The sequence below is a fragment of the Heterodontus francisci genome, chromosome 27 (assembly GCF_036365525.1).
Source record: "Heterodontus francisci isolate sHetFra1 chromosome 27, sHetFra1.hap1, whole genome shotgun sequence".
In the NCBI taxonomy this organism is placed as follows: Eukaryota; Metazoa; Chordata; class Chondrichthyes; order Heterodontiformes; family Heterodontidae; genus Heterodontus; species Heterodontus francisci.
The window spans coordinates 26,336,296-26,356,969 of NC_090397.1; the positions used below are offsets into that span (position 1 = coordinate 26,336,296).

Genomic DNA, 20,674 nt, shown 5'->3' on the forward strand with positions numbered 1-20,674 from the left:
TTAATTACCTTTTTAAAAATCTTTTGAAGGAATTTTTTGAGAAGAGGAAGCTGAAATCCAAATTTAAACTGTTAGGGCCACCATTGTCACCTCAACAGAATTCTTCAGTTAGCTGGGATCTCCTTACTCTGCATATTGTTAACCGAATAGCAGCAAAGAAGGAACATACTGGTAAGAAAAGTTAATCTTTACTTATTCACAAATGAGATATATGTTCAATGAATAAGATAGATACACTTTATTTCTTTAATCTTGCTGCTGTGTATTTGCAATTTAGGCCAAATAATGATTAATCAAAATCAGACATTTTCTAAACCAAATTATAATTAAAGTATGCTTAATTCTAAGGCATCTTCTTGGAATAGATTATAGAGAATTTTACAATACGGAAGCAGGCCATTTGGACCAACAGGTTTACACCATGTTTATGCTCCACAGAATGTCTCTCCCAGCTTTTTCATCTGACCCTATCAACAGATCCTTCTGTTACTTTCTGCCTTATGTATTTATCCAGCTCTCCCTCATCTGCATCTTTGCTATTTGCATCAACCACTCCACATGGTAGCAAGTTGCACATTCTTACCATTCTGTTCAAATTATAGAAGCACAGTTTGCAAAGCAGACTGTTGGTGTTTCATTTCATATCAAACTTCATTTTACCAAGTATTTGCTCATATTGCTTTGAAGAGATTGAGAAGTTTGAAAAACATGAATATCCGGTTCAGATCACAAGGGGGTACTGTTGTTACTGCCCTGAGTTATGCTATATAAAATGAAATCAGACCACATAACAGGAATGAATGACATCGCTGAATTTGAGAAGTTACCTACTGCATGTTGCTTCATTACACTGCAGACACAAATTCATAACCAAATTATGCTTTTTGACTTGGTGTGTATTTCCAGTATTTTCTGATTTTGTTTCAGATTGTAAGCATTTGCAGTTTTAAAAATTTTAACATATAATAATACAAAGTGACTCCTGACAACGCAGAGAATGCGCAGAGCGATTGCAGACATCATCAATGTGTGCGAACATTTGCCAGCCTGCCAATATGCATGCGCACGCATGATGTCATCACGTAAAGCAGTCCTCACCCCTCAATAGCCATCTCCTTTCATTCGAACAGTACCCCACTCTCCCACCATCCCTGCTTCAATAGCCACTTCACCCCACTTGATCCCTGTAATGCTGCTCCTTCCCTCAGCCACTCGCTCCCCCTGCCCGCTTCCCCTTGCCTCAGCCACTCACTCCCGCCCCACTGGCCGCTCTCGCCCTTCGGCCACTTGCTCCAGGCCTCCCTGCTTCCCCACTTTCAGCCATTCGCTCCTGCTCTTGACACTTTCTCCACTCCTTCTCCTCCCCACAGGCCGCTTCCCCCCCTCAGCCACTTACTCCAGACCTCGCCATTGCTTTCCCCCTCCCCCCACCCTCGGCCGATCATTCCCCGCTCCTTGCTTTCTCCCCCCCCTTACCTGCTCCAGCCGCTAGCCCCAGGCTGCACCGCTTCCCTCCTCTTGGCCACTCGCTCCTACGTTGCCCTGTCACTCCTTGCGGCCCGCCTTGCTTCTTCGGGTGGTGTGGCAGGGAACAATTGAACGTGGGAGCAAGTGGCCGAGAGGAGGGAAGTGGCACGGCCTGGAGTTAGCGGCTGAAGTGGGGGGAAACGGGGAGTGAGTGGTCGGAGAGCGGGGTAGGGGCGGGAGCGAGGAGCAGGAAACGATCAGCTGAAGGGAGGAGGGGAACAGTGGCGAGGTCTGGAGCAAGCAGCTGAAGGGGGGGGGGAAGCGGGGGGCGAGCGGCCAGAGAGCGGTGGGGTGGTGGGGTTGGTGGGGGGGAAGCAGGGAGCAAGCGGCCGGAGGCGGGGGTGGGGGGGAGCGGCAAGTGGCTAAGGGAAGGTAGTGGGGAGCAAACGGCGAGAAGATGGGCGCAGGAGGGAATGGCAAAGAGAAGCGCAATGGCAGGAGGGAGCGGGGGACTGTTCCCGGTGGGATGGAGGCAGCGATGGCAACCATTGAGGGGATTTTCAGGTTGAATTTGTTTTTTGTGATAAATTGAGCGCACCATCTTTAATCTTGCAGCTGCCAGAGTTGTCACAGACAGTGACGTTTCAGTGGAACTGGCTACATTTTGCATGTGCTAGTACTGTGCCACCTAGTGGTTGTGTTGTCAGCAAACGCAGCCATAATAATATGCAGTTTTTGTCTGTCCGGACTATTATGCTTGGTCAATTTTTGGATGTAATTTTTGGTTTAGGACCTTCCCCCTTTATTCCAGGTGGCTTCTATCAATGGATCAAGAATGATCACATTCAGTACACTCAGTACCTTAATGTTACAATAAAGGGTGCATCCATTGGTGGGTTTACTGTAGATTGCGGCGTATAAGTTGACCTTTGAAGCCTCCATATATCGTTCCAAAAACGGGGATTGACTTATGAGCTGAGTATAAAATGTGATCTGCTGGTGTGGGTGTGTTGTGTGGTCACCATTTTGAAATGTGAAAAAAAAATAACACGGGTAATTCATATGAAATCAACATGGCAGGATTTATTGAATGAAGTAATTCTACAAAGATACCTTTAACCACAATCTAAGTGTTTTAAAACCTGTCAAATGAATTGTCTTCGGCATCTGACGCAAAGAGTTCATCAAATTCATTCTGAATTACTTTGGCTATGGCACCATCATAAAGATCACACTCTAGACCAGATGTGACGCTTTCAGTTTCATAAATCATCTCTCCACAACAAATCATCACCCTCTCCATCCACTGAATTGGAAAGTCCGCATTTTTTGAACGATCTGATGACAGTTTGTTCACTAATAGCGTCCCACGATTTGATGACGAAACTACACAAAACATCAAGCGAGGCAGTGTGCATATTTCCACTCTGTGAAGGTTTTTTCTCTGTTAACCATCCACCTATTCCATTCGGTGCGAATATGATCCTTGAATGGCTTGTTGAGGTACACGTCCAAAGGTTGAACTACAGACGTTGAGACGCCTGGTATAACTGCAATGTGGGTGTAATTTCTTCGCAGGCACCTCGTGATCTCATTGGTTATATGGATCTTAACAAGTCCCACACTAATAAGCTGCATTCTTTACATAGGCCACCAGGGTGCCTAATCTACACATTTTCAATCCATAACTTGACTCCATCCTCATCCATCCAACCATTGTCATGGACATGCACAAAAACTTCTTCAGGGAACTTGATGTTCGGCATGGTTTTGCGTTAGAAAATTACCATAGCCTTTAATTTCGTTTAGTCAGCCATATAGGCTAGTACCATCGTGAATCTTGTCTTTTCATGTCCTGTAGTTTTCACTAGAACTGTTTTCAAACCTTTCCACTCCATAGTTCGGTTGCTAGGCATATTGAAATTCATGGGCATTTCATCCAAGTTGCCAGTGTGGCTTAATGAGTAATCATGTTTTTGCCGCTGTTTGATGAATCACTGGAAACTGGTAATTTTGGCATCAAGGTGTTCTGCCACAACACGAGACAGTTTTGTTCCATAAAGTGACTACACCTACTGACTGTTGCTAGAAATCTTTTCTAGCCAGGGTTAGGGGGAGCTGGTGGAGAAAACAAAAAAAATGAAAGTAAGAGGAGCCCAACAACGAAGTTACCCTGGCTGGAGGGATTGGGGAGAGGGTCTCCTGGCATAGTGGGGGTGGGGGGAATAGCATGGGATGGGGATTTAAAGAAATCCTGTTGCAATAAAGATACTAATTCAACTACAAATGTTTTGTGGGTCTTTGCTAGTTCTTCTATGTTAATTGTGGATTTAGAGGCTAGAAACATATTAATGCTATCCGTTTTACTTATTGTGTGAGAGTCACCTCAAAACATTTTATGTGCTTTGAAATGCATCTTTTATCAGTTATGTGCTTTGGCATGTAATATTTATTTTATCATATGAAATCTGATCCATGATCACATTAATTTTTCTGAGAAATATTTTGGGAATCAAGGGATATGGGGAGCGAGCAGGAAAGTGGAATTGAAGCCCAAGATCAGCCATGATCGTATTGAATGGCGGAGCAGGCTCGATGGGCCATATAGTCTATTTCTGCTCCTATTTCTTGTGTTCTTTTGTTATAAACTTTGCAGCCTAATATGCCAACATAGTTCCACTGTCCCTTGTGAGGAAACACAAAACAGTAAGTTAGAGGCTAATTCTGTTCAGTCTTTTGTTCAGTAAAATATGTATACAAGAGATAACAGACAAATATTTAAATAGGGCTGCCACATTTACCAAGACCAAAATGGAACAGGGGCAGGCAAGTGTTTGAATTTGATATTTTCTTTGCTGTCAATTCATTGAAGATTTTAATCATTATTATCTCTAAAGCCTCCATATTGTAAAGTACTAAAATAAGTGGAAAAAAAGATTTCCATTTTAAAAATCGTTTCAAGGTTCAAATTTATCTCATTGTTGGCCTGGAAATTTCTGGTTCCCCAATATAGCAGCGCAAGTCTGGTAGAGAAGGACATATGCCTGCTGAAGTTGGAGGAGGGAGGGATGCAGTTATAGGGATGACCAGGCTCTGGAAGAGGGAGTGGAATGGCTGTTGCTGAAGAAGAGAATGTCTAACTTCTCTGACGCTGACAGGGAAATGCCACTGGCCCAAATTACTTGACAGTACTCATGTCAAATGCCTCGCATCCTGAAATGCATACTAGCACAGTGAAGCCTTAAATCCCATCTCCTTGCCGCTCATCATTAATGTCATCCATTCCACAAATCTTGACAGACAGTGACTCCTTGAATCCTTTTTAAAAGCTTATTTCTTTACTACCCAGTTCAGTACCTTTGAATTGACAACAGTGATGCGATGACCAGTAAATAATGCCTCTTGTTTCTTTATCTTAGATATGCCAAACAAGATCATTCAAGTAGATATGAAGAAAGATACAAAAATGCCAATTAAACAACATAACATTGAGCTACCAATGTCTCCCTGCTCCACACCCTCCCGAATATTTCTAGATGAAAGTCAATGCAGGTATTTTATTTTTGTTTTGAAAGATAACCCAAACAAATTTGCAAGCTTGCACTATGGTGCTTGTCCAGATTTGGTCTGTTCTCAGGGACAGGAGGGTGTGACTATGAGTGAGACAGGTATGGAGATCCAGAAGGTAGTAATGAATGAGCGTCAACCCTTGCACTTGTCCAACAGGTTTGAAGTTCTTGCAGCTTGTGTGGATGAGAACAAGGACTGCAGGGAGGATGAGCAAACTGACCACAGTACTGTGGTGAAGGGAGAGCCATTAAGGTCGGGGGAGTAAAAAGGAATGTAGTTGTAGTAGGGGACAGTATATTTAGCGGGATAGATACTGTTCTCTGTAGCTGAGAGCCCGAGTCCGGAAGGCTGTGTTGCTTGCCTGATACCAGGGTTAAGGACATCTACTTGGAGCTGGAGAGGAACTTGGAGAGGGAGGGGAAGGATCTAGTTGTTGTCGTCTATGTGGGTACCAATGACATAGGTAGGACTAAGAAAGAGGTTCTGCTGAGAGAGTATGAGCAGCTAAGGACTAAATTAAAAAGCAGAACCACAAAGGTAATAATCTCTGGATTACTACCTGAGCCACGAGCAAATTGGCATAGGGTAAATAAGATCAGAGAGTTGAATGCATGGCTCAAAGATTGGTCTGAGAGAAATGTGTTTCGATTCATAGGCACTGGCACCAGTACTGGGGAGAGAGGGAGCTGTACTGTTGGGACAGCTTTCATCTGAACTGCGCTGAGACCAGTGTCCTGGAGAATTGTATCAGTAGGGCTGTAGAAAGGGCTTTAAGCTAAATAGTTGCGAGGGGAGGTTGCAGGTGAGGGGAAATTTAGAAAGTTAACAAGAAAGGACAAGGCAATAGTACAAGGTAGTGATATGGGTAATGATAGAGTGTGACAGGAAGGGACAGAGTGTACAAGCATAAGATTGCACGAGCAAATAAGGTCAGAGTAAGGAAAAATGGTGAAAAGACAGAATTAAAGTCTCTTTATCTGAATGCACACAGCATTCCTAACAAGATGGATAATTGATAGCACAAATAGACATAAATAGGTATATGATCGTCATTACAGAGACGTGGTTGCAGAGTGACCAAGGCTGGGAACTAAATATTCAAGGGTATTTGACATTCGGAAGGATAGGAAGAAAGGAAAAGGAGGTGGGGTAGCTCGGTTAATAAAGGATGAGAATAGTACAGTAGTGAGAAATAATCATGGTTCGGAAGATCAAGATGTGGAATCAGTTTGGGTGGAGTAAGAAATAGCAAAAGAAAAAAGTCACTGGTTGGAGTAGGCCCCCAAACAATAGCTACATTGTAGGACAGCGTATAAATCAAGAAATAATGGGGCTTGTAGGAAAGGTATTGCAATAATCGTGGGTGATTTTAATCTTCATATCGATTGGACAAATCAAATTGGCAAAGATAGCCTGGAGGATGAGTTCATAGAGTGTATTAGGGACAGTTTCTTATAACAACACATTCTGGAACCAACCCGAGAGCAGGTTATTTTAGACCTGGTAATGTGTAATGAGACAGGATTAATAAATAACCTCATAGTAGAGAATCTTCTAAACAAGAGTGATCTTAACATGATAAAATTTCACATTCAGTTTGAGGGTGAGAAATTTGGGTCTGAAACCAGTGTCTTAAACTTAAATAAAGGCAATTACAAAAGTATGAGGATAGATTTGGCTAAAGTGGACTGGGAAAATAAGTTAAATGGTAAGACAGTAGAGAAGCGATGACAAACATTTGAGGAAATTTTTCATAACTCTCAACAAAGATATATTCCATTGAGAAAGAAAGACTCTATGAGAAGGATACCATTCATGGATAACTAAGGTAGTTAAAGATGTAAGCAAATTGAAAGAAAAGGCATACAATGCTGTAGAGATTAGTGGTAGGCCAAACGATTGGGAAAATTTTAGAAACCAGTAAAGGATGACTTAAGAAAAAATAGAGAGAGAAATAGAGTATGAGAGTAAACTAGCAAGAAATATAAAAACACAGTAAAAGCTTCTACAAATATATAAAATGGAAAAGAGTAGCTAAAGTAAATGTCAGTCCCTTAGAGGATGAGACTGGAGAATTAATAATGGGAAACAAGGAAATGGCAGAGACTTAGAACAATTATTTTGTATCTGTCTTCACAGGGAAGAGACAAAAAACATCCCAAGAACAGTAGAAAATCAAGCGACAAAAGGGAAGGAGGAACTTAGAGCAATCACTATCACTAGAGAAAAAATATTAGAAAAACTAATGGAACTAAAGACTGACAGGTCCCCGAGACTTGATGGCTGCATGCTAGGGTCTTAAAAGAGGTGGCTGCAGAGATAGTAATCTTCCAAAATTCCCTAAATTCTGGAAAGTCCCATTTGATTTGAAAACTGCAAGTGTAACACCTCTATTCAAGAAAGGAGGGAGACAGAAAGTAGGAAACTATAGGCCAGTTAGCCTAACATCTGTCATTGGGAAAATGCTAGAATTCATTATTAAGGAATTAGAAGCAGGACATTTAGAAAATCATAATGCAATCAGGCAGAGTCAACATGGTTTTATGAAAGAAATGTATTTGACAAATGTATTAGAGTTCTTTGAGGATATAACAAGCAGGGTGGATAAAGGGGAACCATGTAGTGTATTTGGATTTCCAAAAGGCATTCAATAAAGTGCCACATAAAAGGTTACTACACAAGATAATAGCTCATGATGTTGAGGGTAATATATTAGCATGGATAGAGAGGATTGGCTAACTAACAGGAAACAGAGTTGGGATAAATGGGAAATTTTCAAGTTGGCAAACTGTAACTACTGGAAGTGCCACATGGATCAGTGCTGGGGCCTCAACTATTTACGATCTATATTAATGACTTTGATGAAGGGATTGAGTGTATTATAGCCAAGTTTGCAGATGATACAAAGGTAGATGGGAAAACAAGTTGTGAGGAGGACACAAAGCGTCTGCAAAGAGATAGGGATAGGTTAAGTGAGTGGGCAAAAATTTGGCAGATGGAGTATAATGTGGGAAAATCAGAGGTTGTCCACTTTGGTGGGAAGAATAGAAAATCAGAATATTAATTCCATGGAGAGAGACTGTAGAGCGCTGTGGCACAGAGGAATCTGGGTGTTCTCGTGCATGAATTGCAAAAACTTAGCATGCAGGCACAGCATGTAATTCGGAAGGGAAATGGAATGTTGGCTTTTATTGCAAGGGGATGGAGTATAAAAGTAGGGCAGTCTTGCTGCAGCTTAATGGGGCGTTGGTGAGATCGCACCTAGAGTACTGCGTACAGTTTTGGTCTCCTTATTTAAGAAAGGATATACTTACTTTGAAAGTAGTTCAGAGATGGTTCACACGGCTGATCCTGGGATGAAGGGGGTTGTTTTATGAGAAAAGGTTGTGGAGGTTGGGCCTATACTCATTGGAGTTTAGAAGAATGAGAGGTGATCTTATTGAAGCATATAAGATTTTGAGGGGGCATGACAGGGCGTTTTATCTCGTTGGACAATCTCGAACTGGGGGGCACAGTTTTAAAATAAGAGCTCTCCCTTTTAAGATGGAGATGAGGAGGAATTTCTTGTCTGAGGGTTGATAATCTTTGGAATTTTCTTACCCAGAAAGCAGTGGAGGCTGGGTCATTGAATATATTTAAGGCTGAGTTAGACAGATTTTAGATCTAAAAAGGAGTCCAGGGTTATGGGGGGCAAGCAGGAAAGGGGAGTTAAGGCCACAGTCAGATCAGCCATGATCATATTGAAAGGCGGAGCAGGCTCGAGGTGCCAAATGTCCTACTCCTACTGCTATTCCTTATGATTTTATCATCACCGAAATATGTACCAGCACAAACAATTATACATCCAATTCAATAGTGAATGAAACATAAATGCCCTTTAATTTCCTTGTTGTCTTCAGTAATTACACCACTCACTGCTTTGCTGTTATTGCACAAAAATGATAGATATGCTGTTACTGTTCAAATTGCAGATATCCTTGATTTTAACAGTGCAGATCTTATGCCCATCAAAGCCCCTTGTTTGCATAGCTGTACTATTTAGGCACAAGGAAATTTCCTGGATGTAAACTGCTCTTCAATTCATGTATCTTTAAACCACCCCAAAAATTGTGTAATAGCTCCCTCTAGAACCTCAGACAAGTATAAGTGAGGAGTTGGTGAGCTAAAGAGGACACCAATCTGACTGACTGATCAGAGGCTTCTGAGGAACTTTCTTTAACACCTTCCTTCACAGTTTTTAAATCACTGACATCTCTGCTTTATTTTCCTGAAATGCTTTCCTGTCTTCCCAGAAAAATATTTTTGATATTCCCCAGCTTCCCCCACCTCAAATCCACATGTCGAACCATTGTAGACAAGAGATGGCTTTCCAGTTGGCAGTCTGTTCCAGGCTATCATAATGCACACCTATTGTCATACACATTATCATTCCAACCCTTTCCCTGGCTACTGTCCAAGGCTGAACCAAACTGTTCGCAAACTTGATGTCATATTTGACCCGAGATGAGCTTCCAGCCACATATCTGTGCCATCATTAAGACAGCCTAGTGCCACCTCTGTAGTATCGCCTTACTGCACCCCTGCCTCAACTCATTTTCTGAAAGCCTCATCCATGCCTTTTTAAAAATTCATTTGTGGGATTTTAGTGTCACCAGCAAAGTCAGCATTTATTGCCCATCCCTAATTGCTCTTGAAAAGGTGTTGGTGAGCCACCTTCTTGAACTGCTGCAGTCCATGTAGTGTTGGTACACCCACTGTGATATTAGGGAGGGAGTTCCAGAATTTTGGCCCAGCAACAATGAAGGAACAGTGATTATAGTTTCAAATCAGGATGTTGTGTAACTTGAGGGGAACTCGCAAGTGGTGGTGGTCCCATGCATCTGCTGTCCTTCTTCCTGTAGGTGGTAAAGGTCACGGGTTTGGAAGGTGCTGTTGAAGGAGGCCTGTCAAGTTGCTGCAGTGTATCTTGTAGCTGGTACACACTGCTGCCACTGTATGCTGGTGGTGAAGTGAGTGAATGTTTAAGGTGATGGATAGGGTGCCAACCAAGTGGGCTGCTTTGTCCTGGATGGCATTGAGCTTCTTGAGTGTTGGAGCTGCACTTATCCAGGCAAGTGGACAGTATTCCTTCACACTCCTGACTTGTGCAAAGTTGATGGTGGACAGGCTTTGGGGAGTCAGGAGATGAGTTACACACCACAGAATTCCCATTCTCTGACATCTTTGTAGCTACAGTATTTATAAGGCAGATCCAGATCAGTTTCTGGTCAATGGTAGCCCCCTGGATGTTGATGGTGGGGGAGTCAATGATGGTAATGCCGTGAACATCATGGGGAGATGGTTGAATTCTCTCTTTGTGGAGATGGTCATTGCCCAGCACTTGCATGGCACAAATGTTACATGCAACCTACCAGCCCAAGCCTGAATGCTATCCAGATCTTGTTGCACATGGGCACAGACTGTTCTGTAACTGAGGAGATGCGAATGATACTGAACACTGTGCAATCATCAGCAAACATCCCCACTTCTGACCTAATGATAGAGGGAAGGTCATTGATGAAGCAGCTGAAGATGGCTGGGCCTAGGACTACCCTGAGGAGCCCCTGCAGCAGTGCCCTGGGGCTGAGATGTTTGGCCTCCAATAACCACAACCATCTTCCTTTGTGCTAGGTATGACTCCAATCATTGGAGAGTTTTCCCCCTGATTCTCATTGATTTAAATTTGGCTAAGGCTCCTTGATGCCACACTCGGTCAAATGCTGCCTTGATGTCAAGAGCAGTCCCTCTCACCTCACCTTTGTTACCTCTAGACTTGACTGTTCTAAAGCATTCCTGGACAGCCCTCCATGTTCCAGCCTCCCTAAACTTGACATCATCCAAAACTCTACTACTCATGTTCTAACTTGCACCGGATCCCATTCATCCATCGCCCCTGGCCTACACTGGCTCCTGGTTAAGCAGTGCCTCGATTTTAAAATTCTTATCCTTGTTTTCAAATCCCTCCATGGCCTCGCCCCTCCCTAGCCCTGTAATCTCCTTCAGCCCCTCAGATATCTGCGCTCCTCTAATTCTGGTCTCTTGAGCATACCTGATTATTAATCACTTCACATTGGTGGCCCTGCCTTCAGCTGCCTGGACCCCAAGCTCTGAATTACCTCCCTAAACCTCTTTGCCTTTGTACCTCATTTTCTCCTTTTAAGACACTCCTTAAAACCTACCTCTTTGACCAAACTTTTGGTCATCTGCTCTGATACCTTTGTATGTGGCTCAGTGTCAAATTTTGTTTTATATTGCTGCTGTGAAGCACCTTGGGACATTTTATTACATTAAAGATGCTATATAAGTACAAGTTGTTATATATTCTACTGAAAGTGGCAAGGTTTCCAATGGACCTGGAAAAGCCAGACTCTGGCAAATCTGAGTTCCAGCCTAAGTTCTGCTCTCCCCAGGAAATATCTGTCAGATCTCCCATCATGCAGTTGCATCATGCAATCACAGATGCCTGGCTTACCAGTTCATCTCTTTCACCATGGGAAAAAAATGCAACTTCACTTTTACCATTATGGTGGTTCCCCAAAGTTTTGTTGTCATGCACGTGACAATATATACCCGTACCCCAGTACTAGCTTCATGAACAGAAGAATTCCATTCTATGAATATGCAGCTGGTCTGTGATAGCTGGTCTGTGGCAGTTTCTATGATTGATTCATTTTATTCCAATTCATGGTGTCACCATTATTTCAAGGGTCAGGAAGACCAAGGTTATTCACGCAGCCATGGCTCTTTACCTGTTTGAGACTTCCAAGGGAAAGACCTGAAGAGCACTAAGGCCTTGGTGGAGCAGGCCCTCAGAAGCCTGAAGCAAAATTTCTGACTTGCTGATTGGGAAAGTGCAGCAGCTCGGTCTAGCCCGGTTGTCCAAAATTATTGTTGCCTATTGCTTCTGAACCAACTTTGCTCTCTGAGTGCCCTTGCCATGGAGTAGACAGAAGATGGCCACCAGCATCCAAAAGCAGAAGATAATCCTGATCCTGAGAGACTGCTTCCTTGTGCAAACCAGTCACTCAGCTAGAGTCATCAGGCAGGCTGTAAAGAGGACAATAGTAAAGTGGCTGAAACACCTGATACTTTGTTTTTATTCATTTGTGGAATGTGGGCATTGCTGGCTAGGCCAGCATTTATTGCCCATCCCTAATTGCCGTTGAGAAGGTGGTGGTGACCTGACTTCTTGAACCGCAGCAGTCCTTAGGTTGTAGGTACACCCACAGTGCTGTTAGGAAGGGAGTTCCAGGATTTTGACCCAGTGACAGCGAAGAAACGGTATATAATTCCAAACAGGGATGGCTGTGGCTTGGAGGGGAACTTGCAGGTGGTGATGTTCCCATGCATCTGCTGCCCTTGACCACCTAGGCGGTAGAGGTCGCAGGTTTGAAAGGTGCTGTCGAAGGAGCCTTGGTGAGTTGCTGCAGTGCATCTTGTAGATGGTACATACTGCTGCCTCTGTGTGTCGGTGGTGAAGAGAGTGAAGGTTGATGGGGTGCCAGTCAAGCGGGTTGCACAAGGACTATGCAGTAGTCACTCCTATCAATACTGTCATGGACAGATGCATCTGCGACAGGTAGATGGGTGAGGACAAGGTCATGTAAGTTGTTCCCTCTTGTTGGTTCCCTCACCACCTGCTGCAGACCCAGTCTAGCAGCTATGTCCTTGAGAACTCTGCCAGCAGTGGGTGCTACATGTTGAAGTCCCCCACCCAGAGTACATTCTGTGCCGTTGCTACCCTCAGTGCTTCTTCCAACTGGTCTTCAACATGGAGAAGCACTGATACATCAGCTGAGGGGGTGTGGGTGGGTAGGTTATATTCAGCAGGAGATTTCCTTGCCCATGTTTAGCCTGATGCCATGAGACTTCATGTTGTCCAGAGTCAATATTGAGGACAATAGTGAACCAGATGGGTTTTTACAACTATCAACAGTGGTTTCGTGGTCACCATTAGATTTTAATTGCAGATTTATTAATTGAATTCAAATTTCAATTTGAATGGTAGGATTCAAACCCATGTTCCCAGAGCATTAGCTTGGGCCTCTGGTTACTAGTCCAGTGGCATTATCACTACTCCACTGCCTACCCTGATCCTTACCAAATAAAGTGTAATCTCCAATGGCAGCTGGAATTCCACTTCATTTCTCTGCAACTACTTTATTCTGCTCCATCCCAAATTAACTCTCAACGTGTTAAAGCACCAGTTAACTTAAATTCTAACCCTCCCCAGCAACATGTGATGCACATGTGTTCAGTGCATTTTGTTCCCAGTACTTCTCCTTAGTGAAAGTGTATGCACCTTTTAAATGCTTCTCGAATATGAGGTGGTTGGCTGTTTTGTGTCCATATGTGTTAGCGATGAAACAGCTTGGAGAATTGGGGTACAGTATTGCAATTTTATCTCCAACCTGCATTCATGGGCTCTGCGTTAGCATGGAGTCTTGTGAAATTACCCCTTTAAAGGTTAGCTAATTGGGACAGTGGTGAATGTAAGTCTCGCTTTTCCATGGCATGCCTGCAACTTTTATTCTACTAATTTATCTGTTATTAAATTAACTGATATTCTATCTGAGGTACATGGTCTAATACCTCACTGATTCTCATCTGTCAGAAATGGTACACTCAATTCAGTTTTGTATGCCTTAAGGCTGTCAAAATTTCTGTCTCTTGTACCTGGTATCTTGATCAGTCCGAGTTATCTGAGAAATAATTTATTGAGTTTGCATTGCTGTCAGGAAGCCTCAACCATTGGCCGTGCAAAACAGGACTTCACAGGCACACATCTCACAATTTTCTAACATCAGCAGTAGTTGGCCAAACTCAAAAAATTGGCTGAAGCCAAATTTAGCTTTGCTCATAATTTCTGTAAATCCACTTTAAAGCTGGCAAATAGGAAACTTCTTTTCAATAAAGTTCTAATAACTTTCAAATCATCCATCACCTTTAAAGTTCTGACCTAATCCACATTTGGCAGAATGGCTTCTGGCATATCCACTCTGGAGGTTTGTAGCTTATGCTGTGTATCTCTGTTCTTTTATTGTTTGCAATGTTAATTCCTCTTTCCATTATTTTAAAAGAGACATTAACAATTTAAGCTAAAATAAATCAGTTAATGCTTCAGTTAAAATAACAAAGGAATTTGATACATGCGCATTAAATGTTCATATAACACAGCAATTTCCAGGCTGTGATGTGCTCCTGTAATGAAAGAGTACGTTTTAACTTCCGGACAAATTAGAAGTGATTCTATTTATATATTGATATCTGTAATTTTTCAAGCTGAGTTAACTAAACTAAAGTTTAAAAAAAAAGAATTTTGTTTTTCTTGACAGTACTCAAGAGAAAGGATGGAGCAGCAGAACAAAACATTTTGCCAATACGACAAACTTAAAATATGGGGAGGTGAGTGTCAATCTCAAAATCTACTTGTTGAAACAGAACTTTGGTTCACAATGTGAAGTGCATAAGCGATAGGAGCAGTACTAGGCCATTTGACCATTCGAGCCTGTTTTGCCATTCAGTAAGATCATGGTTGATCTACCTCAACTCCACTTTCCTGCACTCCCCCATTTCCCTCCATTCCCTTAGTATTTCTGTCTTGAATATACTTAATGGCTGAGCATCCACTTCCCTCTGGGGTAGGGAATTCCAGAGACTGACAACCCTTTGAGTGAAAAATTTCTCCTCATCTCAGTCCTAAATGACTGACCCATTATTTTGAGACTGTGACCGCTAGTTGTAGACTCCCCAGACAAAGTATCCTCCCAGCATCAACTCTATCAAGCAGATTAAAAATATGTTTCCATGAGATCACCTCTCATCCTTCTAAATGTTAGAGAATATAGGCCCAACCTACTCAATTTCTCTTTATAGAACAATCCACTTACTCCAGGTGTCAGTCTAGTGAACCTTTATTGCAGCCCCTCTAAGGCAAGTGTATCCTTCCTTAGGTAAGGAGGACAAAACTATACACAGCACTCCAGATGTGATCTAACTAAGGCCCTATACAATTGTAGTAGGACTTGCTAATTCTTATATTCCAATCCCTTTGTAATAAAGGCTGCCTTACCATTTGCTTTCTAATTGCTTGCTGTACCTGCTTGTTAACTTTCTGTGATTTGTGTACAAGGACACCCTTGTTCCTTTGAATACCAACATTTCCCAGTCTCTCACCATTTAAAAATAAATCTGCTTCTCTATTTTTCCTACCAAAGTGGATAACTTCATCTTTCTCTCTGGAATTTTACAGCTCAGGTGACCATTCTACCCCTTGTACCAGAAAGAGCTTAGTACTAATTCCTGCCCTTGCCTAAACCCTTTTAAGTTTTTCAATTGTTTTCCATTTTTCTTTCAAAAGCTATTGTGAATTCTGCTTCCACCACTGTTTTTCTAGTAGAGTATTCCATATCCGAATGACCCTTGTGCAAAAATATTTCTCACAACCTCTCCCTTTGTACTTTTGTTGATGATCCAAAATGTAGGTGCTGTATTCACTCACCAGTGGAAATATTTTTCCTTAATTTTCTTACCAAAATCTCTCATAGTTTGAACTATCAAATCTTTTCTTAACTTTCTCTGTTCTAATGAAAAGAGCCCTAGATTCTCCAGTGTTTTTAGAGTCATGGAGAGATACAGCACTGAAACAGGCCCTTCGGCCCACCAAGTCTGTGCCGACCATCAACTACCCATTAATACTTTTTCTTTGGCTTCCTTATCTCGAGAGACAATGGATACGCGCCTGGAGGTGGTCAGTGGTTTGTGAAGCAGCGCCTGGAGTGGCTATAAAGGCCAATTCTAGAGTGACAGGCTCTTCCACAGGTGCTGCAGAGAAATTTGTTTGTCGGGGCTGTTGCACAGTTGGCTCTCCCCTTGCGCCTCTGTCTTTTTTCCTGCCAACTACTAAGTCTCTTCGACTCGACACATTTTAGCCCCGTCTTTATGGCTGCCCGCCAGCTCTGGCGAACGCTGGCAACTGACTCCCACGACTTGTGATCAATGTCACAGGATTTCATGTCGCGTTTGCAGACGTCTTTAAAGCGGAGACATGGACGGCCGGTGGGTCTGATACCAGTGGCGAGCTCGCTGTACAATGTGTCTTTGGGGATCCTGCCATCTTCCATGCGGCTCACATGGACAAGCTATCTCAAGCGCCGCTGACTCAGTAGTGTGTACAAGCTGGGGATGTTGGCCGCCTCGAGGACTTCTGTGTTGGAGATATGGTCCTGCCACCTGATGCCAAGTATTCTCCGGAGGCAGCGAGGATGGAATGAATTGAGACGTCGCTCTTGGCTGACATACATTGTCCAGGCCTCGCTGCCATAGAGCAAGGTACTGAGGACACAGTCCTGATACACTCGGATTTTTGTGTTCCGTGTCAGTGCGCCATTTTCCCACACTCTCTTGGCCAGTCTGGACATAGCAGTGGAAGCCTTTCCCATGCGCTTGTTGATTTCTGCATCTAGAGACAGGTTACTGGTAATAGTTGAGCCTAGGTAGGTGAACTGTTGAACCACTTCCAGAGTGTGGTCGCCAATATTGATGGATGGAGCATTTCTGACATCCTGCCCCATGATGTTCGTTTTCTTGAGGCTGATGGTTAGGCCAAATTCATTGCAGGCAGCCGCAAACCTGTCGATGAGACTCTGCAGGCACTCTTCAGTGTGAGATGTTAAAGCAGCATCGTCAGCAAAGAGGAGTTCCCTGATGAGGACCTTCTGTACTTTGGACTTTGCTCTTAGACGGGCAAGGTTGAACAACCTGCCCCCTGATCTTGTGTGGAGGAAAATTTCTTCTTCAGAGGACTTGAACGCATGTGAAAGCAGCAGGGAGAAGAAAATCCCAAAAAGTGTGGGTGCGAGAACACAGCCCTGTTTCACGCCACTCAGGATAGGAAAGGGCTCTCATGAGGAGCCACCATGTTGAATTGTACCTTTCATATTGTCATGGAATGAGGTGACGATACTTAGTAGCTTTGGTGGGCATCCAATCTTTTCTAGTAGTCTGAAGCGACCACGTCTGCTGACGAGGTCAAAGGCTTTGGTGAGATCAATGAAAGCAATGTAGAGGGGCATCTGTTGTTCACGGCATTTCTCTTGTATCTGACGAAGGGAGAACAGCATGTCAACGGTCGATCTCTCTGCACGAAAGCCACACTGTGCCTCAGGGTAGACGCGCTCGGCCAGCTTCTGGAGCCTATTCAGAGCGACTCGAGCAAAGACTTTCCCCACTATGCTGAGCAGGGAGATTCCACGGTAGTTGTTGCAGTCACCGCGGTCTCCTTTGTTTTTATAGAGGGTGGTGATATTGGCATCGCGCATGTCCTAGGGTACTGCTCCCTCGTCCCAGTACAGGCATAGCAGTTCATGTAGTGCTGAGAGTATAGCAGGCTTGGCACTCTTGATTATTTCAGGGGTAATGCTGTCCTTCCCAGGGGCTTTTCCGCTGGCTAGAGCCCTAGATTCTCCAGTGTTTTTAGAGTCATGGAGAAATACAGCACTGAAACAGGCCTTTCGGCCCACCAAGTCTGTGCCGACCATCAACTACCCATTAGTACTAATCCTGCATTGATCCCATTTCCCTCTCATCCCCACCTTCCCTCAATTCTCCTACCTACACTAGGGGCAATTTACAATGGCCAATTTACCTATCAACATGCAAGTCTTTGGCATGTGGGAGGAAACCAGAGCACACCCGCATAGGTCACAGGGAGAACTTGCAAACTCCGCACAGGCAGTACCCAGAACCAAACCCGGGTCGCTGGAGCTGTGAGGCTGCAGTGCTAACCACTGCGCCACTTCATAACTAAAGGCTGTCATCTGAGATGATATTAGGGAATATCTTCAGCAGCCTATCCAGGGACTAGACATCCTTTTTAAGGTAAAGTGACTAAAAACAGACAAAATATTCTAACTACAGCATCACTTGACACACAGTTGTTCAATGCTTATAAAAATCACCAAAGAGCCCAGGGTGCAATCAACTTCTCATCCTTTTGAAGTAGATAATGCAAATACCACATCTTAGACTGGAAGCAGAAAGCAGGATACTGAATGAGGTGTTTGTAACACTGTTGCACTATCTGTTCTTGAACATTCCTGATAGTATTGGAGGTGGGGTTTAGCATTGCATTTAAGCATACCAAATGTATGTTTAAATACAATGAGGAGGAACTTGCCTCAATTCACTGCGGTAGGCAGTGCCACGGGCCTCTTCATGCGTGACTACACGGCAGTCTTCAATGATATTGATATCATTGAAGCGGCGCTAGCGAATGAATTTCTCTCCAATATCCTCTAGATAACTGTTGTATTCCAGTAGGCTTTTTCAGATACAATTAATTTACCTTAGGTGACTACTCTCATGGAAGGTCTAAGTTATGAATAGAATACTGCAAAATATTTGGAAACATGCAAACTGGTTGAGCGAGAAAGGTTGCTTCCAAATACATCATTCAGGAAACATGTGAAGAAAGGGAATATATTTGATATCAAGCTTGATAAAATGGGATGCAACAGAGGCTACTGTGATTCTCACATTTTCCATTCCCAAGTTACATTATTTTTGACTTAACTCACGTTCGGATAGCTCCGCTTCTATGGTCAATTCCCCAGGGGCAGAAAGTACCACGGTTATCAATGGAATGAGTCAGGCAAGTTGCGGCCCACAACGCTGCTTGCTCCCGATGAATCTCTCCCCCAGTGTCCTGAAAAGATCTCATTGGATCCACGTTGTACAGAACCACCACCACCACTTCAGCAGCCAAAAACATAATGCTGAGCTGCTGCATCACTTGCATACAGGATCCATTTTATGCCTCCACATTGGGCTTCCTTTTTGCCAGTAACTTCTTGCTGCTCTCTGCAAAGAATTTTTGCCCCACTTTCCCTTAATGTGTCCACATCCCTTTATATTTCACCTGAATTTTAATTTTCCAGTTCGATCACTAGGCTACCTGCCTGCAGACATCCAATTGTGTGAAATCACTTTGGATGAGTTTTGCTCTTGTTTCTACCCATTTGGAATCAAGTGAACTGGTACTGGAAAATCTATGCCTTGCTCTTTTCACCACTACTCAATCCATTAACCTACATACATTGTGTAATCTTGTCATTTTAATAGGTAATTTAGTTTAGTTTTAGCTTAAATGGAGTTGACTTGCCTGACAACATTTGCATTTGTGTTTGAAAGAGATTATGAATGCCTTTTTGTTTCATTACACCTCTAGCTTTCTCCTGTAATGGAATTGAACTCTTTGGAATATAACGTTATGGACAATTCGTGTTCTTCAATGGATAGTTTCAATGGGTATCCATTGTCAGATTCATGGACCTCTGCTAAAAGCTATCCTTTACAAGAAAATCTAAGTACCGAACTAACTACTGCTTGGGACTCACCCTATGACAATGGGAAGCATTTACAGGTTTAAAAACAGTTACATTTACATTTTTATTTTGGTGTTAACTACCATTTTAACTTCACTACTGCATGCATTCTCAGTGTTGGCAACAAGAATTCACATCCTAATGCTATGATGAAACAGAAATGTTCCCACATGAGATGTGCACGAATTGTGACAACTGAACATTTGGCAGAATGCCAAGTATCTGGGCCCCATTCCTAGACACTCACTAAGTGATTACTCCCTGGAATAGCTCAATACTCTAGAAAGGAACCAGATAAGGAGTTGGAGATTGAAGGAGACCAACATTCAACCCTAAAATTCTACAATTGGGATCAAGCCAAGGAAACTTAGCTGTTCATCCTCCTCACCCTCTGGAGCTTCAGTAAACAATTTGTTTCAACTTCCTCATGTGCTCTGCAACTAAGTGTATATAGGCTTGGTAGTATACTCAATGTAGTGAAATAAAATATCATCAATAAGAAGCATGTAAACATAGTATTTAACACTTTTTTTGTCTCCAATTGTCTTCTCCCCTGGAGGCAGTGATTCATACTAGGGACAGTACCATAGGTACTTCTCAAGAAGCCATTATCCAAGAGAGTGACCTAATTTTTCTGATTGTACCAATGGAAACACATGAATTTTAGATAGGTTACTGTTGGCATTAAAATTGGAAAATCTTGGCCAGTAAATGTTATCCGGAGACTTGACTGTGGGGATGGGGGTGGGGGTGGGGGTCATATTACGGGCCAACATACACACTTTCAAGAAAGTGTCAGTAGTCAACAAACAAAAGTGGCAATCCTGTGGATTTTCCTCTACCTCGCCCTGTGACAGAGAGGTCAGTTGTGGTGACCTACCAGCGTCTCATGAGATCAGCTAACTGAGTACAGATCAAGGATTGAACCTAAGTCCTTACTCATCTGGGCGACTCCATTATACACTGAACAATATCTTAACAAAATAAGTCACGAAGGGACTACTTTTTCTGGCTTTTTCGTTTGTTATTGGGATATGGGCATTGTGAAACTGGCAAGGCTGCATTTTTGCTCATCCCTAGCTGTCTTGAGAAGGTGGTAGATATTAAACACCTGGAGTTTGTTTGTACAAATGAGTGGCTTATAATGCCACTTCAGAGGGCATTGAGAGTCAGCCACATAGGACGATAGTCACATGTAGGTAAGACTGGGCAGG

General features: G+C 43.0%; 1 protein-coding gene across 1 annotated transcript in view; it reads left to right on the forward strand.

The window, feature by feature from the left end:
* Window positions 1-20,674, forward strand: part of LOC137384926 (regulator of DNA class I crossover intermediates 1-like) — a 54,252-nt gene that overhangs the window by 24,006 nt on the left and 9,572 nt on the right. The window contains exons 3-4 of the mRNA XM_068059635.1: window positions 30-171; window positions 4,887-5,269. Of these exons, the coding sequence (XP_067915736.1) occupies window positions 30-171; window positions 4,887-5,269 (525 nt within the window). The remainder of the gene's footprint in view (window positions 1-29; window positions 172-4,886; window positions 5,270-20,674) is intronic.